Raw genomic sequence first — 25,007 nt, 5'->3', positions numbered from 1 at the left:
CGGTTACTTTATACATACATATTTTATACACGCATGTACATTTGCAGGTCCTAATAATATCTTTTCGATAAATTTCATGTCTGCGCTGAACTTTTTCAATCGCTCCTCTAGTTCATCAACATACAATTTATTTTAATTTGTTTTCTTCTTTGATACACACAATACAACCGTTGAAAATATAGTGCACATCTGGGAAATGCAAAGCTCATCATCACTATCTGGTGATTCGGGCATTATGGATATCGAAAAAGAATACAACTATAATGATGCAACATCCTTGACGCCCAACAAAACATTCAAGAGCAAGTATCACACCTCATTCTTGGGGAGAACCAAGCACAAAATATCAAATGCTTTTCGAAACAAAAGTCTAGGATGTTTGAGTTTGACTCTGTTTGTATTGGGGATAATTGTGTGCGGAACAATTTTAACCTGCAATGCCTTCAGAGGCCCAAAAAATTCTAAGATTGTTATAATTTTGGCGGTGAATGATGGAGGAGGTGTTGAAAGGTGGAAAACGCCCGAAGAATGGTCTGTTGAAAGATCCAGTATTGCAAATAAAAAGGCATATGCTGATAAGCATGGATATCAGCTTACTCTGAAGGATACAAAATTAAAACGCAGATACAGTCATGAATGGAGGGAAGGTTGGGAAAAGGCTGATATTTTGAAGCAAACTATGCGTGAGTATCCACATGCTGAATGGTTTTGGTACTTGGATCTATACACATTTATTATGGAACCCGAATTAAAGCTTGAAGATTATATTTTGAAGAATATTGAAAAAAATGCCTACCGTAATGTGGAACATTTTAATCCCTTGAAAATCGAAGTTGACTCGCCTTATGTTAACACAAAGAATGAACCCGTTAATTTAATTGTTGCCCAAGACTGTGGTGGTTTCAACTTAGGGTCATTTTTTATCAAAAGATCACCATGGAGTGACTTTTTCTTAGACGCTTGGTGGGATCCGGTACTATACGAACAAATGCATATGATTTGGGAGCATAAAGAACAGGATTGTCTAGAAGTATTGTATGATTACCAACCTTGGATCAGAGAAAGGTTGGCTTTTGTCCCTCTAAAAGCAATTAACGCATTTCCAAATGGAGCGTGCTGGGAACAAAGAGACGACCCAAGATTTTTTTACAACCAAAATGATCGTGATTTTTTGGTCAACATGGCTGGCTGTAATTACGGTGATAGATCATGCTGGGGTGAATACGAGCACTTTAAGGCTTTGAAAGAAAAATTGCATAGACCATGGTATAAGTTTTGGTAAATTAGCACATGCAAAACTCTAATGTTTTCATTTTCTCTCTATACATAACAAGCCGCTCTTCATTGGGTTCCTTCTCCATCTAATTGTTTTGAACCTGAAGATTCATGACACAGTTCAAAACACATAAACATACTTCTCATGGTGAAAAAGTATATCTGGCTGGTTGCTAGTGAAACATATTATCTGAAACACATATTCTGGAGTGAAGCCTACAAATGCTATACCAATTTAGCAACCTTGGTCCCCTTGTCCAAGTCAGACATGACAATAGCAAACATTGCTTTGACCTTTTTGTAATATTTGTATATTTATGTTAGTAATAACAACCAATGTTGATAAGGTCTATTACATGTTATACCGGATTAATCTAGGTTTCCACTCTTAGCGGAAGTTTCTTTACTGGCATCATAAAAATGAAGGATTTTCTGATTTCCTGCTAATATAGTAAACACGAAATCCCATTAGGCGCAGTTAGTAAATTTTATCTGCCTCTAGCAAGATTCCACATTGTCAGGCTTCCTTTGACACATCTTAGTTTGATTTTTAGCTCAGCGAAAATCATTCGAAAAGCAAGATAATCTACATAAATACAAAGCACATCACCTGACAAATATGTAGTCAAAAGATCGGAAAATTATTTTAGCTATGGATAATATAGGTATGCACTCATGCTTGACATGTAAGAATGACCTACAATTAAATGGAATACCAAAGATAAATAAGAAGATTAGTGACACTTAAATTTCGGTTTGGAATTAATAATATTCTAAAAGGTGTTAGTTGGATGTACAATTAAACCGAGTCAAAGAACAAACTATAGCGTGCCAACACATTATTTCAATCATTGTTTTTGAAATTAATCAGAAAGTTTGCAAGGGATTTTTCATTTCAAACCTATTATGTTTATCTATCTATTCTGTTTGCTATCGTAGCTAGTCGAGTACCTGGTTGCAGATGTAGGGAGCATAATTTGGTGTTGAAAGTCCTTCAGCGCCCTTTCTGCTATGTAGGATTTCAGTCTTACATGGTGAAAAATTTCAAAAAACACTTGAAACGACTGTCCATAAAACAACCTTAAAAAATTAAAATGTAATGTTTCTTAAATGGGATGTTTAGTGATTTATATTACTCTCCAAACAAAAAGTTGTAAAACATTAGACTGGAGTCGAATGTTTGGAGTACAATACTATACGTATAGCCCTAGAGGTTGACAAGTCCAAAAAACTAGTGCTTAATATAAGCTTGTATTTATTCCGCTTTCCGCATCCTTATTATGCTTTGCAAAATAAATATAGAGAGAACACATAAACTCTATATAAAAGCAGGTGAATGGCTTTTTATTGATAAGGATATTAGGGTTGTAACAAAAAGAACGCACATCTGTCTTTTTAACTTCTATTTTAAAAAACTGAACAAAGCGTAATGGGAAAATAGTTTTTTTCTCAAACATGGCGTTGAAATATACAGATATGTTTGGTGATATGCATTATAATCAGCTGGGTTGTTTCTGGCTACAATTGTTAATTGCTATCCTTGATTATCTCTAAGTTTTGCTAAAAATAGATTCCAACACATGAAAGTCTTGCAATATTTTAAGTTTCATGGTTATGGTTTCAAGTATTTCAGGAAGGAACTCGTTTCAAGAAAATGGTCCCTTGGCCCAGTTGGTTAAGGCGTGGTGCTAATAACGCCAAGATCAGCAGTTCGATCCTGCTAGGGACCATTCCTTCTCTCTGGGCGTGTGGCGTAGTTGGTAGCGCGTTCGCCTTGCAAGCGAAAGGTCATCGGTTCGACTCCGGTCTCGTCCATTCTATTTTTTTTTGTTCTTTTGTACCTAAATATTTTTTTTTTTTCACAAATACTAAAATTATTTTGGTAATGATAAGGTAACTAGAAATGTTATCTTGTGATAGCTATTGCCTCAAGACATGTCAAATTTCATTTTTCAAGATATACATAAAGAACGAGAGCTCTTAATTTTTCATTCGTCTCAACTAGTCTTTAAGAATGCACTAGTTCCGTACAGGCACTGTTTAGCTGAACCAACCCCTTCTGAAAAATTGCAACAGGACACACTATTTCAAATCGTAGATGTACGTGATACTTCTGTTTCCGTGTTATCACTTATTGAAGACTTAACAGTGATAGTTAATGCTAATGAAAGCTTTCAAGACCACTCAAAATTTGCAACAAAGGCACCAAGGGTTCCCAGAGTTGCTGTAACAGAAGTTGATGTCAATGAAACAGAAGACGATTCTCTGATGAACGATGACAGTGCAGTATCATCAAATCATATATACAGGCTAACTTTACAGGATTGTTTTGGAAATACATGCTATGCGTATGAGAATGAACCTCTGGGATTCTTACGAGGAGAAAGATCCAAAGGTATCTTTCGTGTTCAGTTGGGATCCAAATTGTTTGTCCGGAAGAATGCAAGGGTCAGTTTTAACGCTTTGCACTTGAAGAACGAAGATGTAAAGTTTTTGAACGGTTTCATTAAAGAGTTGAATTATAAACTTTATGAACGAAAATTAAAAGAACTGAAAGAAGAAATAAACTATGAAGGTTGAACTTATACAATTAGATAAAAATGGTAAACTATACAGAAAAGATCTAATGATTTTTTTTTGAACGAAACAAATGACGGTTACTCATCATCAAGCAGTAATTCCCACAAAGCAGATTCATTTGGATATTCATGATGGATAATAGTGACTAGATAGTATTCATTTAAGATAGTATCAATTAATTTTGCTGAATCACTGTCCTTTTTATATAATAGCTTCCATTCTTTCCAAATTTCGAATGCTTCCTCAGTCCACGCTTTGAATGACTCTTCCTCAATGATTGTTGTTTGGACAATCTCTCTGTTAGGAAAAACACCCCAGGTTACACAGTTGGAGGCATTCGGTGGTAGATTTGTATCAAAGTAGTTTTTAGAATCAGCATAATAATAACTAACGGATGAACCACACTTGCTTATCTTTGGTAATAGCTTTTCGTTCCAATCTTTCTTTGAAACAAACATTTCAACAAAGGCCTTCTGATAAATGTAACCGTTGGATGGCCCCCACCCTATGATTTTATCTTGGCTAGACGCACAGTTGACTGCAGGTTGCGATGCAACAGTAAAATAATATAATTCATTCAAATTGATCAATTCTTCTTGAATTAATGCAGTTTCTGGACTCAAACTTAGCTCAGACCACGGTAAGCAGTTGAGTTTCTTCAATAAATAGTTCACAAATAGCTTAGAAATATCTTTTTTCGTCTTAGGATATCCCCAAAGTTCGTAAGCTTTAGTTGATGTAACTTTTAAGGAAGGACCATAACCATCAATTTCACCATATGCAGGAGATCTAGAATCACCAAATCTACCGTTGGGGAAATCATCCCAAGTTGCGTCCTTACCCAAAACACCATGCCCAGCACTGATGGAAATTAACTTTTTCAGTTGAGAAGATGATGAGTTACTGTGTTGCATTTTAAGACTAGTGCTGGCCTTAATATCACTTATAACTTTGTTCGTAGTATTAAATCTGTTGGCATAAGCGGCCCGCTTTGCCGTAGTAATGGCATCATCTATATCATCATCAGAAGATGATTCGTCAGCTTCGATCTCACTTTCTTTCTTGGCGACAACTTTGTAAAGATGATCTGATTTATTAACAATTTGTGCAATTGATTTCTCTAAGTTTAAAGTATAGAAATGAATACCTTTAACACGATTATCAGTTTTCTTGTAAATCTGGTCAATGATGTCAACTAAAACATCCACACCAATATCTTTGACAACGTCATCATCATTTTGTACCTCAGTTGGAAACTTTGCCAATAATTTTGAAGGGATGGAAGCATGCGATAGTTTCGAAGCTCTTTGAAAGATGTTGTAACCATTGATTGGAAGTAAACCAGGAATTATAACGGTATCTCTAAGTTCAGGTTGCGATCTAACTAATGCTTCAAAGTCAGCAAATTTATCGACATCAAAAAAAAGTTGGGTGATGATAAAGTCAGCACCTGCCTTAATTTTTTCAACGAGAAATGGCATATCTTTCCTTGGATCTTGTGTTAATTCTTCAAAAGAACCGTCTGCATGACCCTCCGGATAACCGGCAACACCGATACAAAAGTAATCGCCGTACTGTTCTCTGATGTAACGAACCAAATCAACGGCATATTTGAATTCACCAATCCCATGAGATATACTGGTATCCCTGGCTGGGTCACCTCTAAGTGCCAAAATATTCCTGATTCCAGAAGCTTTAGCCTTCTTTAAGGCATCATCGATGACGGATTTTGGTGTATTGGTACACGTCAAATGCATACATGTGGTTAACCCAAGCTCTTCTTGACAGGTAACGGCCAAATCAGTAGTTTTTTCTGCAGTTGTACCGCCAGCACCCCAAGTGACTGTCACAAAAAGAGGGCCCAACAAAGACATTCTGCCTAATCTAGCATATAAATTTCTCATACCGCTTTCAGTCTTTGGGGGAAAGAACTCCAAGGAAAAGAAAGGTTCATCTTTTCCCAAAGAAGCAATCTTATCTGTTATTTTAACACTCATTGCCTTAAGTTTGGTCGATATAACTCCAGAGAATAGGAAAGAAAAGAAACAGACTGGATAAGCCCATTTGCCAACGCTGATCGATGAAATATTCATGATGAGTCTAATATTTCTTTAATCTTGCTGAACAATAATCGTGACTCCGGTATGGAGTGCGCTTCCAAATAAGGCAATAGCACCGGAGGGAACATGTTTTTTTTTTCTATTTTTTTTTCTTTTTTTCGCCTCCAGCCATTAATCCTAGAGTTTCGAAGGACGGTAAATTGCCGTTTCAGGTTAGCTGGGTAAATGGCAGGGGAAACTGCGTTGATTGGAAAAACATTAGAAATTAACCTTTCACTTCTGCTCAAATTTCAAGAGAATATAGTGATAGATTTTGTAGAACATGATGGTTTGCTGATATTAGGTAAGGGATTAGGTGTCAACCATATTGTTGCAAATCTTTTACACGTACTGATGCACTCCGTGGGCGGTAATTCAAAGAAGCGATCTTTGATAATGTTGATCAATGCTACGGAACAAGAAAATAATACTATTGAAGAAGAACTACTCGAACTTTCATGGAATTCAAGTACAGGGAATCTGAATTCAATCCCAAATCCTGTTGATAATAAAAGCATTGATATTTTCTCATCAATTTTAGGAGATGCAGGTACAGTTGATAAGAGGCGTAAACTGTATGCAAATGGGGGGATAATATCAGTTTCCAACCGTGTTTTGGTTACTGACATTCTAAGTCATGTTATTGAGCCTGAAAACATTACTGGCCTAGTTATCTTGCATGCAGAGAATATTTCCCAATACTCAATGGACAGATTTGTTGTCAATCTATACAGAAGAACAAACAAGTGGGGTTTTGTAAAGGCTATATCAGATAACCCGGAGAAATGCTGCAGAGATTTTCAGCCATTGGCAACTAAGATGAAGTACTTCAAGGTGGATAAGTCCTACCTTTGGCCTCGATTCCATGTTCGTGTGACAGAGTCAATTCAGAGGTTGTCGAAAAAAAAGGGAGCAACTTCTGAGAAAATTACGGTCACTGAAGTTCGAATAAAAATGACTGATTACATGCAAAAAATTCAAAACTCTTTAATGGCCAGTATTGAAACTTTACTAGGCGAACTAAGAAGAAATAACCCTGACATTGCTTCTGATAGGTGGTCTATGGAGTATGCATTGGACCAAAATTTTGTCCAATCTATTGTTGCTGCGATGAACCCCGTTTGGCATAGGGTTTCAATAACAACTAAAAAGTTGATATCAGAAATCACTACTTTGAAACAATTTTTGGAAGATTTGTACAAACTAGATTCCGTTTCGTTTTATCACAATATTAAAAACTACATTGATGAACACAGAATGTCGTTAAATCAAAAAGAATCTCTATGGCTCATGATTCCTGAATCGACAGCGACAATTGCTTGCTCAACTGACCGGGTTTTTAGAAAAATCGGGACCAAGGAGGGGAACACACAAAAAAAGTATCTTCTGGAAGAGTTACCCAAATGGGAACAGCTATTGTTTATTTTGGATGAAATAAACGATGAAAAACGCTTGAAAGACTCCTCGGATGACGGCCCCATAGTGATTGGCTGTTCATCTAGAAGGATCTGTTGCCAACTTGAAAAGGTCATGCACAGCTACAGGATACAGCAACTTAAGAAGACAAGGTGCTATAGCTTCAAACGGATTATGGAATCTGAACTTAAGTATCAACAGTGGAAAAAATCATCTGGAAGTATCATGAGACGTATGAATGAAGAACTAAAGAAAGTAAAATCAAATTCTAATATTGCCGACGAGGTTACAGTCTCCAAAACTTTTACGAGAGCAAGCACAAGAAATTCTGATAGACGGCGGACCAGAGGAGGTTCTGTTATGGCACGACACAACAGATTACTAAATTTGACAACCGAAGTAGTAGACGAAGGTGATAAAGACCTGGAAAATAGTGATGTAGACAAGCTTAATAGCTACGGAGAAGAATTAAACGATACGGCAGATTTCAAAGGGATGAAGTTAGATGCCATCGAGGATTCCCCTGTGCATTTGGAAGTAGAAAAAATGAGTTGTGCATTTATAGAAAGGGCTGATGAGATTATCATTTCCACTTTTGATACCATTGATCTTGAAGAAATTATGCCATCTTATATTATATGTTATGAACCGGACTTAACATTTGTGCGTAACATTGAATTATACCAGGTCTCATTAAAGCCCTCAAAGTGTTTTTTTATGTATTACGGAGAATCGGTTGAAGAACAGATGTATTTAAACTCAATAAAGTATGAAAAAGATGCATTTACTAAATTGATCCGAGAGAAGGCTAATATGCCCAAGTTTTTCAACACTGCCGATGATGAAAAAATAAGGTTTGATGGAAACTCAAGAAATTTAAATTCTCAAACTAGAATAGCAGGTGGGAGTACGGTGACCGTTAAGAGCAATAAAATTATTGTTGATAGTAGAGAATTTAATTCACAATTACCTTTTGTTTGTTTCTTGGCGGATATTGAAATTATACCTGCAATGCTAACAGTGGGTGACTATATTTTGTCTGATGAAATATGTGTCGAAAGAAAAGCGGTACGTGATTTGATAGAATCCTTAGAGAATGGTAGATTGATGAAACAGTGTGAGAATATGTTTAAATGGTACAAAAAGCCAGTATTGTTGATTGAGTTTGAAGAAGGGAAGTCATTTTCTTTTGACCCATTTACAACAGGATATTTAACTCGGAATTCTTCGAAAAGCGTTTCTAACTATGAGCTCGAACAGTTGCAACTGAGGATTGCTGCTCTAATTGCTTCATTCCCTAAGTTGAGTATTATTTGGAGCAGCTCACCCTTTGAGACTGCTAAAATTTTCAAGGAGTTAAAAGCTGTTTCAAAGGAACCAAACCTTGATTATTCTTTAGCCGCCGGTACTGGCGATTTAATTTCAGGCTCAAGGTTTAATGAGGATGCACTCAATTTTTTGAGGTCGATACCGGGAATAACTGAAGCTAATTCACTTTTGATTATTAATAAAGTTCAGTCTTTATACGAGTTTTGTCAAATGAGCGAAGAGGACATTGGTGCCATTATTGGAAGAGAGAACGCTAAAAAGGTGTTTGACTTTTTAGATGCTAAATATAATTAGTCTGTCTGTTTCTAGATTATGGTATAGTTATATATCTACATTTAAGGGGCTTTATATTTATTTTAATAGAGTTTCAAGCTTGTGTTTGATTTTCAGTGTTTTTATAATCTGCTCTGTAACATTACAAGCTGCAGAAGGTGAAACTAAAATACCACATTGATTTTCGAGAGCGCCAAATAACCTTGGAATGTTCCGTAATTTCTGTAAGTCTTCGTTAACATTTTCGTTAGCCACGGCGTGTTGAATAGCACACTCAGTTAAGCTGTTAGCAAGTTCAGCTGCATAAGCTGATATTAATGAGTTTTCTTCCGATGCTTGTGCTCTTAGATTCAGATTGACAGCAGTGTATACAAATGATAAATGCTGAAGAATTGGTCCGAACCTTTCTTCCGAGAGTAAAAAATCTAACGCAATATTTCTCTTGAAGCCCGGCGCTTCATCTAAAAATTCTGTTAACACCAAGCACCCTAACAAAGACTGGAGGCATGTTTGATACATTTCATTGAATATTTCAACCCCCTGGTACATCTGATCAGTAGGAAGAATAGACACAAATAGAGAAAATACTGCTTTGAAAAGTGAGCCTGTTTCCAGATAGTCGTCACCAAAATTTAAGCCAACCATTTTAATTATGTGTTCATCCCTTACCTTTCCTGTTAGCAAGTCAGCCACCTTTTCCCTGTTAGCATAGGATGTACATAACAGTTTGGACATAATATCAACAGAGTGGGGATGATAACGGTGCACACTTGGAATATATTTTGAAGTTGTCATGTTAGTCGGTTTACGCAACTCAGAACTTTCTGATGAAAAAGAGTACGCCAAAGAGAAAACCAGCCACACTTCTAACTCAGACTCTATATCAATCGCATGAATTATATTTGAAAGTACAATGAGAGCATCTTTCATCAATGATAGCCTCTTTCTCTCAAATTTAAATATCTCCGGTTTCGTAATAGTTGCAAATATCACAGTGTATAAGAATTCCATATATTTAGGATTCCTAGCAAGATACAAGTTGTTGTTGCTGACAAAAGAGAAATTCCTAAATATCAGGGAAATAGTACTCAATTCCTCAACTAAGACAACCTCTTGGTCAAAGTAACTTTTCTGGTAGATGTTCATAGATATACTATCAGCTTGTTTTCGACATTTGTGAAGCATGCTCAAGTAAGAAGGAATTTTGAACCCCTTGACGGACTCCACATTTATAATCGATTGATTCAAGCTTGTAGGAGGTGAGCTATTGTCATTCATTTTGTCATTCATTTTGTCATCGTAGCGGTTTGGATGCAGATGAGGAGGGTCGGGTTTGGTACTCGAGATCTCTTGAGAAGTGAAGGCGTTAACTTCGATTGTATAATCTTCATCACCAAACTGTCTTGAATATTTTTCAAAAATCTTATCGATTCTACTCTTTGGTTTGACATAGTCCATATTCTTTCCCAATTTTTTGGTACTTTCTGAGAGATGTGATTTATATTTGAAATTCCATAGCTTTCCGATTACTTTTTTACCTAACAGCGATAAGCTATCAAGCAAAATTTTACAATGCTCAAATGGGATATGTGTGTTTGGATCTGAGCTTATGATTAATAGGACATTAAGTGCCACATTTATTTCAGCAGATATGCCTGACAATAGACCCAAAGACAATGCTTTTATATCAACCTTACCTAGTTCTGGAAAATAAAGGAAAACAGGTTTCATATCATCTAATTGCTCCCCCACACGTTCAATATTCAAGATGTCAAGCCCTCCAGGCCTATCATGGGTTGTCGTGTAAGGTGTATAATTCTTTATAACATCAGGTTTCCGATTACCTTTGACAAATACTGTAACAATTTTCTCTTCATTAATGGATGAAACTCTTGATTTCGCAGTCTTGAGAGGTGGTTTTGTAATTTTGTTTGCTTTATTGATAGGTACATGTGGTGATTGTGGAACGTCATGTGGAGTGGAAGCTTGCGAATATTGAGTTGGTGAATTTTTTGTGGCTTTTTTCTGAAGTAGTTGTTGTTGTTGGAGTAGAGTCTTATGCTGCGCTTCTTGAAACTTTTGCTGTAGATGTATTTGGTGTTGATGCAGTTGCTCTTGATGACTAGAAGTGTTTTTTATTTGAGGGGCTTGAGGTACCTGTCCTGGAATTGGAGGCCTGCCTGTATTTTGAGGAACTTGTGTTTTCTGTGGTATCTGTGGACGTGGCTGCGCTTGAGCTTGAAATTGCTGCTGCTGCTGCTGCTGCTGCTGTAACATTACTCTTCTCTGGGGATCATTTAAACTTTCAGAAGTTTTGGCGTATTGTTCAAATGGTCGTAGGTTAACATAGTAGCATTGTAAAAATTCATTGAAGACGGGCTGGTTGTTTGCCGGTATGCCCAATTGTTTAGCAATCAACGGAAACTTTTGTTCCTGATACGCTTTCACAAATCCTCCAACATATGAAACCATATAGTAATAAACAAAAAGATTTATTCGAACACCATTCACCACTGGATACCTTTCGAACGGTCTGTTGATTTTTTTCATGTAATGTTCGACTAAATCCAAGAATTTTTCTGTATTCTGCAAATTCATTTGGGGTACTGGTTTCTGTTGTTGTTGCTGCTGCTGCTGTTGCTGTGGAATTTGAGATGTCGCATGTACTTGGTGTAGTTGCTGTTGCTGTTGCTGTTGCTGTTGCGATTGCTTTTGCATCTGCAGTTGCTGAAAAATCTGTTGCTGCCGTACTTGGTTGTTTGTGTCTTGCATTTGAGATGACATGTCAGGTGTGGAATAACCATTCATTATTGACATTCCCATGCCCAACCCCGTATTAGTACCAGTGCTGGTAACAGAGCCGTGGTGTGAATTGGTGACCGAGTTTGGTGTTCCATTGTTAGTACCCGGGTAACTCTCTTGGAGTTGTGCTTGCATGTTCCAAAGCTGATTTCCCCCATTCCCTTGCTGCATCTTGGCTTGTTTGCTTTAAAAAGAATAGAATGATTATGTTACAATTATGATGAGCCTGGTGTGTATACAAATAAATTGTAAGAATTCATGACAGCGTGAAAAATGGTGCACGGGCGAGACTCGAAAATTTTTCAGTTTGGCGATTCCAATTCTATACAATATAGACTGGATGAAGAATGCAAGAAAGTAAAGACTCTTTTCAGGAGAGCAGTGGAGAAGAGAGAGACATACAGACACACAGAGAGTAGAAAAGAATCAGATATGTCGAACAAGCTAATGAGACCAATCCAGCTGAAGGGGCATGAACGTCCTATCACACAAGTGAAATACAATAGAGAAGGTGATTTAATTTTTTCCACAGCTAAGGATCATCATATCTGTGTTTGGTATTCAGCCAATGGCGAGAGACTAGGTACTTACCACGGTCACAGGGGTACTGTCTGGTCGGTTGAGGTTGATAATACCACCACCTACATTTTAACTGCCAGTGCTGACTTATCCGGTAAGTTGTGGAGCGCAGAAACAGGAGAATGTATTCAAACTTGGAATTTTGAATCTCCTGTTAAAAGAGTTGAGCTATCTCCAGATAACAAAAAATTGTTCTTTTTGACCGACAATGTTATGGGTCAAATGGGTAAAATTCAAATATTTAATATTGACTTAAGTAAAGGTGGAAATCAGGAAACAGAACCAGTGTTGAGTATTGTTAATCAAGGTGATGCCTCTACTAAAGTGACCATTGCAACTTGGTCATACGATGGTAAATACATTCTTGCAGGTCATGCCGATGGTAGTATCTCTAAATATGACTCCCAAACAGGAGAAGAATTAGCACATTCAACACCTTTCAAAAACCAAGTTACAGATCTTCAGACATCAAGTGATAAAACATATTTTGTTGCATCATCAAAGGATCAAACCGCCAAGTTATTTGATGTTGAAAGTTGGAAGCAGTTAAAGGAATACAGCTCTGGATCCCCTGTCAATGCAGCATTGATTACCCCAGTGAAAGATTTTATTATTCTAGGAGGTGGTCAAGATGCAAGAGATGTTACAACCACCTCTGGTAGTGAAGGTGGATTTGATGCAAAGATCTTCCACAAAATTTTTGAAGATGAAATTGGTAGAATCAAGGGACATTTTGGTCCTTTGAATTGCCTTTCAATCCACCCAGATGGTACTTCTTATGTATCTGGAGGTGAAGATGGTTTCATTAGATTACACCATCTTCCAAAGTCATATTTCGAATTCCAGTATGAAGTTGAGAAGACTGCCGAAGCCTTACAGCATCAAAGTGCAAATGCCGAAAACGTTGAAGCTTCTGCATAGGTTTTGTATTTCTTCGTATAATTTCTTTAAAGAATTTGTATAATTTGCTAAGTTTGGCCTTTTTTCTTATTTTCTTGAATATGTATTTATGTCTGTTAATATTTTAGTTACTAGAGAAGTGTATACATAAAAACCAAGTTAAACAATAGTCTATATATTCTATTTGAAAGTCTCGTGGGTTCTTACTTCTTCATTTTTGCAGCTAATGCAGCAGCAGCTTCTGCGGCTTTCCGTTCATCAGCTAATTTCTGCTTCTGTCTACTAATCTCAGCATCAGTTTCTTTTCTCTTGAGATAGTCCGTTTTCTTACCCTTGCTTTGTTCCTGTTGCTTCTTCAGGTTTTTTTGTCTTGCCAATTCCCTCTGATTACCTCTAGCCATTTTCTCCTATACCAGTTTGTCTCTGAGACACCCGTGGGTTTCTTCTAGAGATTGCACTGTTCAACTAATGTCCTGGCGTAGAGTTTTCCGGTAATAGTTGGCATTGGTGGTTTCTTCGCTGACAGTGAAAATCGTTAAATTCGCTCAATGGAATCTCGTTGGTGATGTATAGAATTCAAAGTCCAGGCTACCCAAAACGATTTTTCTTCTTCTGTTTCTTTTCCACACCTTCGACTATCAATTAATATTTAATAAGTAGCTGTGAGTTGAACTAGCTAATATTAGTGTAAAAGAGACCAGAAAGTTAATGTAGAATGGTACAAACTGCGAGGAAACTCAAAATTTGTTTAAAGAGTTAGTGAGCTGCGATGGGGCTGTGGCAGATAGTGCACCAGGAACGTTACTTACAAAAAATGAAGAAGACCATGTTTCCAATGTCCGTGTAGCTTATTCAGGCTTAGTAATAGACATGCTTTGGAAATACTATCTAATTATCAACGACAGCAATTTTATTCTTTTTATACTAAATGTGGATAGGTTTAGAGAATCTATTCCGTTTCAGCCGTGTCGAACACCCTTATAAAACAAGTTGTCCCAACTTCTGTATTTTGAAGCTTATCGATTCCCCAAGAATCAGCGGATGGGTACTCAAAGATACTTGAATACTCAATCCTTGCCAAGGAAGACTTTTACCTCGAGCGTCAGCCTTTTCAGCACAAGGTACGTGCATTACCATCTCACCTATAATTAGTTCCCCAGCAGAACTAAGTAATAGAACGATGATCAATTAGCAAGATGATCCTTCCCAGTGCTTCTTAAAGTATCCCCAGGAGGTATATGATTGTGTGCCCTTTTCTCTGCTATTGTTTATCCTTGCAATTGTCTCAAAGTGTGCTATCATGTGGTTTCATCACGAAAGATTGGAATTCGCTAAAGAGGCATGGGAATTGGATCCTTTTAGTAGGCACACTAGCACTTTCTTCATTCGTCATATTCTCTTGGTGAAAAAACAAACAAATGATATCTGCCATATTCATATTAGATAATGAGCTAGAAACAATTGTTTCTAGGGTATACCGAGAGGACGTTAGCCGGACAATAATAAGCGTGTTTGCATCGAAGATACATAAGGAAACACATTTAAGAAATCCTATATTGACAATTGGATCGACCAGTTTTATACATTGGAAGAGTAATCAACTCTGGTACGTCGTAGTAACAAGACACAATTCGGATGCTGCTTATATATTGACATTCCTGGAAAGCTTTGTGTCTAATTTGGAATCTTTGGTTGGACCTGGAAACGATTCAATTATTATCAATAAATTTCCAATTTATCAAATCTTGGATAAGATAATCGATCACGGATTTGTAGTTACACTAGATTTGAAAAAGGTAGTTGAAGAGTTAGACTTGAGAATTACCAAGTCTCTCGAAGGTGGATATAAGAAAGGGTATACTTTCACAGAAGTGTGCGATATCGGACGAGCTGAAGTTGATATCAGTAATGTTGGTGAGGGTTGGATTTTGTTGGAAGTTGTTGAACATCTTTGTAATGATGGCGATGGTATATTTGGAGAAATTATGGCCATTTCGAAAAAACCAGCGGTGATTAAACTACATATAGAGACCGAGAAATATGCCTCCGTCATATCCAACTTCAATCTCGATAACATTGAATTGGAAGAGGATGTCACTCCCGTATTGAATTACCAAATACCTGATTTTGGAGAGTTTGTGTTGCTGACGGGAGCTCGTGAGAGACTTGATAAGGATACCAGTAGGGTCAGAGTTCGAGTCAGTACAAAGGCCCCATTACAGAATGTTGTACTAAAAATTCCTTCAAGTGATGGTTGTAAAGAAATCGCCAGAGAGCAAATAGATAAATCTTGGGCAGTTGAAGAAACGATAAATGACTCTGACAATGTCACCAAGTTACCCGTGATTCTTGAATTTATGTTGGACAAAGGTATCAGCGGGTTTAAGGTAAACTTTGACGATCGTGATTCATCAAGCATGAAAGGTGTTCGTTACAAAACCAAGGGAAAATTCGAATTGTTTCTAAATGAAAATTAAGAATTAGATATAAAATGATATAAAAGGACGGAGAAAGGCCGCCTACTTACTGTTGTTTGCATTCCGGCTTTTGTTCTGGTTCATCATCTCCGTCGTCGTCATCATCACCATCTTCATCATGGCCAGCACCACCATCACTTACCCCCTCATCGTCATCATCGTCATCATATTCGTCGTCGAATCCTTCTTCCTCCTCTTCTTGTTGGAAATCAGGTTCAAACTGAAGTGCGTGACCAGTGAACCAGTCAACAGCCCTAGGAATTAGTTTTTCCTTGATCAATTCACCTACCGAATAGTCATTCTGCAAAGCAGCTTCTAATTCTTCATCGACTTCTTCAAATTCGTCATCCTCATCGCCTTCATCACCGTTCGCTGCGTTTCCAGGTAAACTTGGGGGAGAGAAGAAGTTAAAGAAGGAGTAAGTTGGGGTTGTTTTCTCAATGGTTCTGACTTGTTTAGTATGTTTATTTCTTTGTTTTCTTAATTCGATTTCCACTGTAACATTATGTTTGTTATCAGTCCATTGAATTTCATTGCCCTCTGCATGGTCATACACAAACTCTCCGGTGTAACCCAATTCCTTTTGGTAATAGTAAGTTTTGACAATCTGCTTATTCTTAAAATACTCATTTGGCGAAAATTCAAAAATCAATTTAAAGCCAGGTTTATCCATATATTCCATTCTTAAATCAACCAAGTGCTCCAACACCGGCACATCACGGTCGGAAATCATATCTGCAACAGGAGGCAGATTTTGCATAGCTGTAAGCCAGAAAAAGGGAACGCCTTTAACGTTGGCATTCTCCTTTGCATCATCCTCGTCCTCATTTCCATTTCCATTTCCATTTCCGTTTCCGTTTCCATTTTCATCACCATCTTCCTCTTCTTCATCACCCAATTCTTCTTCAAGGACAGCCTTGCCATGTTCAATATCTTCCTTCTTCAACTCAACTTCACCATTGACTATTTTCTTTCTGTCCTCATAAATAGCCTTATATTTGTCGGCATACTTCCTCTCCAACTCTAGTAGATCTGCTTGAAACTCAGCTTCAATAACGTACTGCTTCTCTTGTAACGTCTTCAACACATAGACGCCCTCCTTGGCCTTCTTAGGCAAAGAGGAAAAATATCCAGAATCAACACCCACTAGTTCTCCCAACTTCGCCTGGATCGAGGCCAACAATGCAGGATTGTTTGCCAACATACCTTTCAAGAGTTCAGAGTTTTCTGAAATTGTTGACGGAATGTCAAGGGACGCATTCTTTGGCATATAAGACCCAGCTGCGGAGGCAGGTGTGTTCTGCGGGGTGGGTGCGTCGTTGAAGGAAGGCATGGTTTCTTTAACAGGGTTGTCAGTATGTGTATAAGAGACCAAGATGGGAGAATCAAAATGAGATGTTACACTATTGAAATGGCACACTTTGAGTCTGCAAGGTGTACAAGTCTCTCCAAAGAAGAGGAAAAAAAAGAAAAGTTCGCTCCTGGGGGGAGGAACATCAACAGGCCAAAGGAGTGGAATAGCCTTGTTCACCAATAACTGAGGGTAAAAAAAAGGAGCGGTCAATATACAACTTTAGATGAGTTTGGGGAGGTTAGAAGGTCAGTTTGATTCAAGTATAGATATCGATAGTATATGTAAGGATATATATCTAGACAGTGTGCATCTGTATAAATATTAGACACAAACAAAAGCACAATGAGCATATAGACATATAAATCAAAGAGTAATGATTGAGAGAAAGAACGGTAATAAGATTGAGAAGGAGATAGATTCAGAATATACTTTAAGTAGTAATTTGATGGCAATCTATTAAGCTACAGAATAGTACATTTTTTCTTCTTTGTTTCCTTCTCCTTTGTCTCCAAGGCTGCTCTCGTTGCAGCCTCAAAGACTTCTCTCACGCCCTGGTTTAGTTTAGCAGAACATTCCATGTATGTGATTGCCCTGATTTTGTCTGCAACTTCTTGTCCTTCTGAAGTGGAAACTGGCTGTTGTCCAGCGGCAGAGAGTCTATTGATAGTTTCCGGATCATTTCTTAAATCAATCTTACAACCAACGAGAATGATAGGAACGCCCTGACAAAAGTGCAAGACTTCAGAAATCCACTTCTCTTGGACATTGTCCAAGGTGTCTGGGGAATCGACACTGAAACAAATCAAAATGATGTTTGAATCCGGGTAGGATAGAGGTCTAAGACGGTCATAATCTTCTTGGCCGGCAGTATCCCAGAGAGCCAACTCAACTCTTCTGCCATCCACCTCAACGTCGGCAACGTAGTTCTCGAAAACAGTAGGAACGTACATCTCTGGGAAGGCCCCCTTGGAGAAGACAATGAGAAGACACGTCTTCCCGCAGGCACCGTCTCCAACAATGACTAGTTTCTTTCTAACGTCTGCAATACCAACCATGTCTGTGTTTAATGTGGTCTAGTGTGGTGTAGATGAGTATGGTGTGTAGTGTAGTGTAGTGTACTGTACTGGTGCTTGCAACTAGAACTGGTTAACCCAAACTAACCAACAATGCAATGATGTTTGGCCTCCTGTATGTGCCTTTGGTTTCATCGAGAATGTTGTATCGTGTAGATTGCCAGTTTCCACTAAAAACACTGTTTGCGTTTTCCCCTTTTACCCTCCTTTGCCATTGAGCTGCCCTCTCGCGCTCAAAAGCTCGCGAAACTTATTTTTAATCTCCAAGCCCGTTTTTTTTTGTTTTTTTCTCGTTTCGCGCGTCGCGACTCGCAAATTCCGTGGATTTTTTTGTAGGTCAAGAACCAGGGGGGCTCAGCATGATGCATATAGCAGAGGCACCTCAAAGACACGAAGCATAGACTTGTAATGTAGTGTGTTTACCATGGTAATATTTTAGTAGGATATTAGGGTAATAGGGTAATATGGTAATATGGTAATATGATAATAAAGTAATATACTAAAAACTGACATATATATACCACAACAATATGTATATACAATCTATGTAAACACTACAATAATACATAGACAAAAACATTGGAAATGCCCATGTTAATCAAGACAAACTATCCAACAATTTTCTTGTCCATGTACTCCTTGTATTCGCCAACAACATGGATTCCACACTCCGTCTTGGCACGTCCTTTCCAGCGTCCCGCACGCTCGTCCTCTCCCTCGGCAACAGGAGACGTGGAATGCCAGTCTCCAACAGACTTGTACCCCAGATCGAGCAGTTCATTATAAGGAACATTGTTTTCCTGAATGTAACAATAAACATCGTCAAACGTCCATGTCGCCAAGGGGTTGATCTTGATAATGTGTAAAGTGTCGTCAATCTCAATAATTGGAAGCGTCGACCGGTTAGCCCCCTGGGACTGTCTTCTCCCCGTGAAAACCGCCTTGATTTGTAGATCCTCATAGGCCCTCTTGAGGGGCTCAACCTTCACCAGGTAGTCGTACTTGAGCTCGTCCCGCTCCCAGAGACTGTCACCATGCTTGGCAACAAACTCCTCCTCACTATCACACCCAAATGGCTTGTACACATGCAGCTTGAACTCGGGATACTTATTCTTCACCTTCTCCACCAACTCCAACGTCTGCGGGAAATGGTAGAGGGTGTCAATAAACACCAGATCGACATTCTCCGTCGCATGGGGGAGCTTGGAAATCATGTCTATAATACACAACCCAGACAATCCAAATGCAGTGGTTTGGTATAACCCGGGGAAGGTTAAAACTGCCCAGTTAATGATCTCCTCTGGCTTTAAATTCGCCAGCGTGCTGTTCCAATGTGCAAGCAGTTCCGGATCGATACTGAGTGTCTTTCTCGTCATGTCACTCTTATCAACACTATCCTTGACAAACCAAACGTTTATTATCAACAACAACACTGCTATTAGTAATAATACCGGTACAAAATTTGAAAACTGTACATAAACGGAATCCTCGTTCTCACTTGTATTTCCATTTCCATTTCCATTTCCATTTCCATTTCCATTTCCATTTCCATTTCCATTTCCATTTCCATTTCCATTTCCATTACTTTTCTCGCTCTCATTGGCAACGGAAATTTTCCCTCTTCTCCTCATACTGCAATTGTCAGCAACTGTCGACATCAATTTGCCCTTATCCGAGGGCTCGCCCGAGTCTCTGCAACGTAGTGTGTCTCTGTTGTCCATTTGTTCTGTATCTTTATATATTTATATCTAAGTATCTGTACCTATAGGTTACTATGTCTTTATTTGTCTATCTTTCAATCTTGATAGGTATGTTATGGGAAATGGTCACTTGTAGACAGTGCTGGCCCAACTGGACTCCTTTAAATCCCCCCCTTCCCCGCCCTTCTATTCTCAGTGGATTCTGGAAAGCCGTACCCTCGCTATATATATATATATATATATATACAAATACAAATACAAATACAAGAGACGAGGAAAAAATCAACTTTATTGAGATGGAGGTGGAAAACACACCACTTGTTCCATGTATTTTCGACAACCTTACACGTATACCACAACTCAACAGGCGCATAAATGAGTACTGAGCACGGCTTCCAGCCATCCGAACCGCAGCATGCAGTGCAGACGGCCCTGGCCGAACTTATAGAGACTTTTGCCCACATGGGTGTGCAAGTTCACGACTTCCAGGGGACCCCGGATGCGCTCAAGGGGCTAGCACATAACATCAATGGTGCCCTGACGAAAATCGCACAATTACAAGGTCAAGTGGACCCAACGGTTCTCATTCCGGCAGACGTTGTTCAGTACGTTGTCGATGGACGCAATCCAGACGTGTACACGAGGGAGTTTGTAGAGGCCGTCAGGAGACTCACACAACATCTGAGGGGGAAAAGGGCAGCTTTTCATCATTTCCAACATGTCCTAAGAGATAAAATGGAGAGTGAGTTCCCCGAACTCAAGGTTGACCTTGACAATCTCGTTGAGAACGGAGTTTAGAAATGGGTCACTTGTCTATGCCGACACTTGAAGATGCCGTTACTAACAACCAATAAGATACCCACTTCACTATCTCATTGTGCTTAGAATTGCCCAATTAGGCAATGCCAACCGTGGACCCTTATCTTGGATGCTACAAATCAAACTCGCTGACTTGCAAAGCTTGCTTTCTGATAAATGGTTCATGTGTATCTGACAGAGGCGTGTATGTGTGTGGATATAGATATAGATATAGATATATATAATGTGCATCTACCCCAGCTTTCTCCACAGGACTCATGTCAAGGGTCCCATTCAAGACTGGAACTGATTGTAATTCACCTACCATCAAACACTTCTTCTATTATGGCTGCTAACGCTTTGGCAAATGATACTTCCACTCTTAATATGGTGGACACCGCATACGAACTCTTCTGCACAGTCGGTGTCATGATCCTAACTCCTGCTATTGGCATGTTCTACGGCGGTACTTTGAAACGGAAAAACATCATCCAGATCCTCATGCAATCCTACCTGGTGACAGCCGTTATTTCTTTACAGTGGTTCTTTTTGGGTTACTCGTTGGCAGTTTCAACTTCGTCATCTCATGTCATGGGCAACTTATCCCTAGGTGCAATTCCAAATCTCGGAATGGGCCCCTACTTTGAAGGTGGTACCATACCTTCGATTGTATACTTTACCTTTTCTGCATTCTTCCCCATAGCAACTGTCCAGATTTTCGTTGGTGCCATTGCAGAGCGTTCTCGTTTGCTACCGTCATTAATTCTCGGCTTTCTCTGGACAACAGTCGTCTATTGCCCTCTTGCATACTCCACTTGGAACGGTAATGGATGGTTGTTGAATCTCGGTGCTTTGGATTTTGCCGGGGGAGGCCCGGTCCATATTGCTTCAGGTATAACGTCATTAACATACTCTTATTTTATTGGCCCACGTAAGGTTTGGAAAAACAAAGGAGCTGAACATGAACCGGAGAACACAATCATCACCTTCATTGGTGTCTCGTTTATTTGGTTTTCTTGGCTTTGTTTCAATTCCGGCACTCTAGGTGCCGTCAATGTTCGTACCGGTTATATCTTGACAAACACTCAGTTGGCTGCTTCTGCTGCTATGGTCTCCTTTGTAGCAGTGGATTACGCCTTTACAAGAAAATGGTCTCTGATTGCAGCTTGCGAAGGAGCTGTTTCTGGCCTAGTTAATATAACCCCATCTTGTGGATTTTATACACCTTACTGGGCAGTCATCACTTCGATATTTGTGGGTGCTGTTTGCAGATTGTGCTACAACTTTAACGAAGCTTCCCACATCGATGACACCACTCGGTCTTTTGTCATTCATGGAATTGGTGGTATACTTGGATCGATTTGTTTGGGAGTGTTTGCTTCGCCAACAATTGCTGCGACTGACGGAGCAACTGTCATTGAGGGCGGCTGGATCTATCATCATTGGAAACAAATGGGATACCAATTTGCAGGTTGGGTATCTATAAGTGTGTGGTCTGCAGGTGCTACCTACATCTTATGCTTTATAATTGACAAAATACCAGGTTGTCAAATGAGAGCAGATGATGAAATCGAAAATATTGGTACTGACATCTTCGAGATGGCCGAAAGAGATCCGTTATGTTTCTTAAGCTTGGACCGGAATACTAACAACGATATCGAAGTTGGATCTTCTGGAGAGCTAAAGAACAATGAGGAAAAGGGTAAATTGGGTGTGGCAGTCTATGAGGTATAATATCTGTCATACTTGACCCAGTTGTCTATAATGTATACTGAATTTTTTTTATTGCGTTTTAACTTTTTGTGCTACCTTGATATCGCGTAGGAAAACCGTGCACCAATGCCTCATTTTTTTTTTCTCCCTCTAAAATTTGAGTCTTCATCGAGTAGACATGATTTTTCAATTTCGACAACGCTGATATGCCTCTAGTAACAAAAAGGGAAGGCTGCTGCCTGTACATCACAATTCAAGGATCAAACATGCTCTCGAGATCATCTACAGCTGCTATTAGAGCCCGTGTGTGTAGACCAGGGGCGGTGAGGTTAAACTCTACTGCGGGCAAACCATCAAAGAAATCAGAAAAACCATTCTACAACACATTTGCAGAATTTGTCCGTACTTCGAAATTAAATTCAGAAGGTGCTTTTATTCATGAAATTCCAACGGAACAACAATATGAGCACTCTGAACTTGCTAAATATTTGAAAAAGGTCGACTCGGAAAAGGAATCTTTGATTGATGCCAAACTCAAGGAACTAGCTCAAGAATCAGGTATTCCATTTGAACAAGTGAAAGAAAAGTTTGAAAGAAAGTTGAAGGAGAAACAGGAACTATTGAAATCAAGAAATCAAGAAGTTGTTTCAAAGATTGAAAACTTTATGACTCAATTATCATTACCAATGTCTGGTCCACAGAGTATTATTATTGATTTGATCGACACTTTGGGTGAATCAGTTGATGAACTTAATAGCTTCGCTGCATTTGAGTACATCTACGAGCTTGATCCTGATTTTGCTAAAGCGTTATCTAATGTTCTTAGAGTAACTCCAACAGAAGAAAGTGTCAAAGCAATGTCTGATGCTTTCAAAGAAGGCCCTATGTCCAAACTCTCAGATGAACAATACAATGAATTAAAGCAGCTTTTAGACACTAAGGCAAAGGTTACCAAGTCTACAGAAAATGAAGCAGAGGTTGCGGAAAAGGAAACAGTAGAAGAAGAGGAGGAGGGCGAAATTGATGCAAATTCCGTCGTTGAAGTTATTTTTGCCCATCTGAACAGCTATGAGAACATTGCCAACTCTCCATTACTAAAAGTGATTGAGTCTATTGACAGTGATTTTGCTACAATGCTCAAGTCTTATGAAACTATTGATCCATCAGACTCAGATGCCTTAGAAAACAAATTTGAAGAAATCGTAAAGTACTGCTCAAACACGGACTCCTCTATCTATAAAGCTTTCGGTGACTCCACATCCCCTAACTTTACCAGAGTACAAGAAGTTCTTGAAGGTCCAATCCCAATTGACCTAGCGGAAATCTATGAAGTTTTTGAGTTCTACCCAGATTATTTCAAGTCGGAATTGTATAAGCAAATCTCTACAATTGACCCACAATTTGCTCAATTGCTAGAAAAGCTAGAATCTCTTCCTGAAGGCAAGGAATTAGATGAGGTTAATGATGAAGTTGACGCTCATCTAATCAATAAAGAATCCCCAATTTATAAGGCTATGAATGATGTTGAATCCGAAGATTATGCAAAATTGAAGTCAACCTTGGAATCTGAATGGAACGTCATTGAAACTACCGTAACTCCAGACAAGCTTGTCGAATATGTGATTTCTAATGGCCTAGAAAGTGACGGTTTCAAACTTATCCAAAAAATTGATCCCGGTTTTGCAGATGTTCTTGCTAAAATCTATCAAGAGGATAACGAAGAAGGTGCTTTGAAGGCATACACTGCATTACAAAATTACCTTGAAAATGAGAATGAAATCATGGGAGCTCTACAAGACAAGGATTCCTTAAACTACAAACTTCTAGCAGACTACGTTTTTCCAGAAGCACCGGAAGCTAATGAACAGGAAGATGATGTTGCGGAAATTGAAACTTCACAAAGAGCAGATGTTATCCAGCGCGATGAAGTTCTTTCTCAGTTGGCAAACGAAGATAAGTCCAAGCTAACCCCAGAAGTGGTGAAAATCAATGAAGCCTATGATTTAACTCTTGAAATTATGAAAGAGATTGAGGATGAATTAAAGGACAACACTTTCATTCCTGTTTCTCGTCAAGTTTCTGCAAAGTTGGATAAAATGTTAGGATTTCAACCATCTGTTGAGCAAGTTACGGCTTCCGAAAACTTAAGATCGATTCCTCAACCTAAACAAACCGATGAAGTGCTAGAGTTGGCAGTCAATATCATAATGAAAGACGGTAAGAAAGAAATAGCTAGAAAAAATTTGAACAGAGCTTTGTATCTATTATTCCTTGAAACCAGATCCAACCCAGTTGAAAAGCTGAAGGAAGCTTTAGACATTGTTGCACCTCTTGTTATTACAAAAACAGTGAAGACTGGTTTTGCCAAGAACTATACAGTTCCTGTTCCATTAACACAAAGACAAAGGAATAGAATGGCATTGTTGTGGATCCTAAAAGCCAGTGATTCTAAGGCATCCAATGATTTCTCAGTTAGATTATGTGATGAAGTCTTACATGTTTTGAGTGGTAAATCTGCTTTAATGGAAAAGAGAGTCTTGAACCACAAGATGGCTATCGCAAACAGATCCTATCTTTCAATTTAAAGATCTCATTCTCTTTTATGAATACACTATTTACATATATTTATATATCTTTCT

The 25,007-nt window shown here is 38.6% G+C and overlaps 14 protein-coding genes and 2 non-coding genes across 16 annotated transcripts; 10 read left to right on the top strand and 6 right to left on the bottom strand.

The window, feature by feature from the left end:
* Positions 1 to 196: 196 nt before the first annotated feature.
* On the top strand, positions 197 to 1,282 carry C5L36_0D03790 (uncharacterized protein; the record flags this gene model as incomplete). Its single annotated transcript, XM_029467264.1, has 1 exon — positions 197 to 1,282. The coding sequence occupies one exon, from the start codon at positions 197 to 199 to the stop codon at positions 1,280 to 1,282; it is 1,086 nt and encodes a 361-aa protein (XP_029323124.1).
* Positions 1,283 to 2,931: 1,649 nt separating this feature from the next.
* C5L36_0Dtrna7I lies at positions 2,932 to 3,005 on the top strand. Its single transcript has one exon. It is a non-coding gene; the product is annotated as a tRNA-Ile (tRNA).
* Positions 3,006 to 3,017: 12 nt separating this feature from the next.
* Positions 3,018 to 3,090, top strand: C5L36_0Dtrna9A. Its single transcript has one exon. It is a non-coding gene; the product is annotated as a tRNA-Ala (tRNA).
* A 120-nt stretch (positions 3,091 to 3,210) lies between these two features.
* Positions 3,211 to 3,855, top strand: C5L36_0D03780 (uncharacterized protein; the record flags this gene model as incomplete). Its single annotated transcript, XM_029467263.1, has 1 exon — positions 3,211 to 3,855. One exon carries the CDS (start codon positions 3,211 to 3,213, stop codon positions 3,853 to 3,855), a length of 645 nt encoding a protein of 214 aa, XP_029323123.1.
* Positions 3,856 to 3,932: 77 nt separating this feature from the next.
* On the bottom strand, positions 3,933 to 5,948 carry C5L36_0D03770 (uncharacterized protein; the record flags this gene model as incomplete). Its single annotated transcript, XM_029467262.1, has 1 exon — positions 3,933 to 5,948. The coding sequence occupies one exon, from the start codon at positions 5,946 to 5,948 to the stop codon at positions 3,933 to 3,935; it is 2,016 nt and encodes a 671-aa protein (XP_029323122.1).
* Positions 5,949 to 6,140: 192 nt separating this feature from the next.
* Positions 6,141 to 8,993, top strand: C5L36_0D03760 (uncharacterized protein; the record flags this gene model as incomplete). Its single annotated transcript, XM_029467261.1, has 1 exon — positions 6,141 to 8,993. The coding sequence occupies one exon, from the start codon at positions 6,141 to 6,143 to the stop codon at positions 8,991 to 8,993; it is 2,853 nt and encodes a 950-aa protein (XP_029323121.1).
* Positions 8,994 to 9,050: 57 nt separating this feature from the next.
* On the bottom strand, positions 9,051 to 11,945 carry C5L36_0D03750 (uncharacterized protein; the record flags this gene model as incomplete). The annotated part of the gene is made up of 1 exon (XM_029467260.1): positions 9,051 to 11,945. The coding sequence occupies one exon, from the start codon at positions 11,943 to 11,945 to the stop codon at positions 9,051 to 9,053; it is 2,895 nt and encodes a 964-aa protein (XP_029323120.1).
* Positions 11,946 to 12,047: 102 nt separating this feature from the next.
* Positions 12,048 to 13,274, top strand: C5L36_0D03740 (uncharacterized protein; the record flags this gene model as incomplete). Its single annotated transcript, XM_029467259.1, has 1 exon — positions 12,048 to 13,274. One exon carries the CDS (start codon positions 12,048 to 12,050, stop codon positions 13,272 to 13,274), a length of 1,227 nt encoding a protein of 408 aa, XP_029323119.1.
* Positions 13,275 to 13,456: 182 nt separating this feature from the next.
* C5L36_0D03730 (uncharacterized protein) lies at positions 13,457 to 13,654 on the bottom strand (the record flags this gene model as incomplete). Its single annotated transcript, XM_029467258.1, has 1 exon — positions 13,457 to 13,654. The coding sequence occupies one exon, from the start codon at positions 13,652 to 13,654 to the stop codon at positions 13,457 to 13,459; it is 198 nt and encodes a 65-aa protein (XP_029323118.1).
* Positions 13,655 to 14,671: 1,017 nt separating this feature from the next.
* Positions 14,672 to 15,730, top strand: C5L36_0D03720 (uncharacterized protein; the record flags this gene model as incomplete). Its single annotated transcript, XM_029467257.1, has 1 exon — positions 14,672 to 15,730. One exon carries the CDS (start codon positions 14,672 to 14,674, stop codon positions 15,728 to 15,730), a length of 1,059 nt encoding a protein of 352 aa, XP_029323117.1.
* Positions 15,731 to 15,776: 46 nt separating this feature from the next.
* Positions 15,777 to 17,063, bottom strand: C5L36_0D03710 (uncharacterized protein; the record flags this gene model as incomplete). Its single annotated transcript, XM_029467256.1, has 1 exon — positions 15,777 to 17,063. The coding sequence occupies one exon, from the start codon at positions 17,061 to 17,063 to the stop codon at positions 15,777 to 15,779; it is 1,287 nt and encodes a 428-aa protein (XP_029323116.1).
* Positions 17,064 to 17,545: 482 nt separating this feature from the next.
* Positions 17,546 to 18,139, bottom strand: C5L36_0D03700 (uncharacterized protein; the record flags this gene model as incomplete). The annotated part of the gene is made up of 1 exon (XM_029467255.1): positions 17,546 to 18,139. One exon carries the CDS (start codon positions 18,137 to 18,139, stop codon positions 17,546 to 17,548), a length of 594 nt encoding a protein of 197 aa, XP_029323115.1.
* A 626-nt stretch (positions 18,140 to 18,765) lies between these two features.
* On the bottom strand, positions 18,766 to 19,878 carry C5L36_0D03690 (uncharacterized protein; the record flags this gene model as incomplete). The annotated part of the gene is made up of 1 exon (XM_029467254.1): positions 18,766 to 19,878. One exon carries the CDS (start codon positions 19,876 to 19,878, stop codon positions 18,766 to 18,768), a length of 1,113 nt encoding a protein of 370 aa, XP_029323114.1.
* A 354-nt stretch (positions 19,879 to 20,232) lies between these two features.
* On the top strand, positions 20,233 to 20,655 carry C5L36_0D03680 (uncharacterized protein; the record flags this gene model as incomplete). Its single annotated transcript, XM_029467253.1, has 1 exon — positions 20,233 to 20,655. One exon carries the CDS (start codon positions 20,233 to 20,235, stop codon positions 20,653 to 20,655), a length of 423 nt encoding a protein of 140 aa, XP_029323113.1.
* Positions 20,656 to 20,832: 177 nt separating this feature from the next.
* On the top strand, positions 20,833 to 22,389 carry C5L36_0D03670 (uncharacterized protein; the record flags this gene model as incomplete). The annotated part of the gene is made up of 1 exon (XM_029467252.1): positions 20,833 to 22,389. The coding sequence occupies one exon, from the start codon at positions 20,833 to 20,835 to the stop codon at positions 22,387 to 22,389; it is 1,557 nt and encodes a 518-aa protein (XP_029323112.1).
* Positions 22,390 to 22,574: 185 nt separating this feature from the next.
* Positions 22,575 to 24,953, top strand: C5L36_0D03660 (uncharacterized protein; the record flags this gene model as incomplete). The annotated part of the gene is made up of 1 exon (XM_029467251.1): positions 22,575 to 24,953. The coding sequence occupies one exon, from the start codon at positions 22,575 to 22,577 to the stop codon at positions 24,951 to 24,953; it is 2,379 nt and encodes a 792-aa protein (XP_029323111.1).
* Between the last annotated feature and the right edge of the window lie 54 nt (positions 24,954 to 25,007).

This window comes from Pichia kudriavzevii, chromosome 4 (assembly GCF_003054445.1).
Source record: "Pichia kudriavzevii chromosome 4, complete sequence".
NCBI lineage: Eukaryota > Fungi > Ascomycota > Pichiomycetes > Pichiales > Pichiaceae > Pichia > Pichia kudriavzevii.
This window is presented reverse-complemented; position numbering and strand designations above follow the sequence as displayed.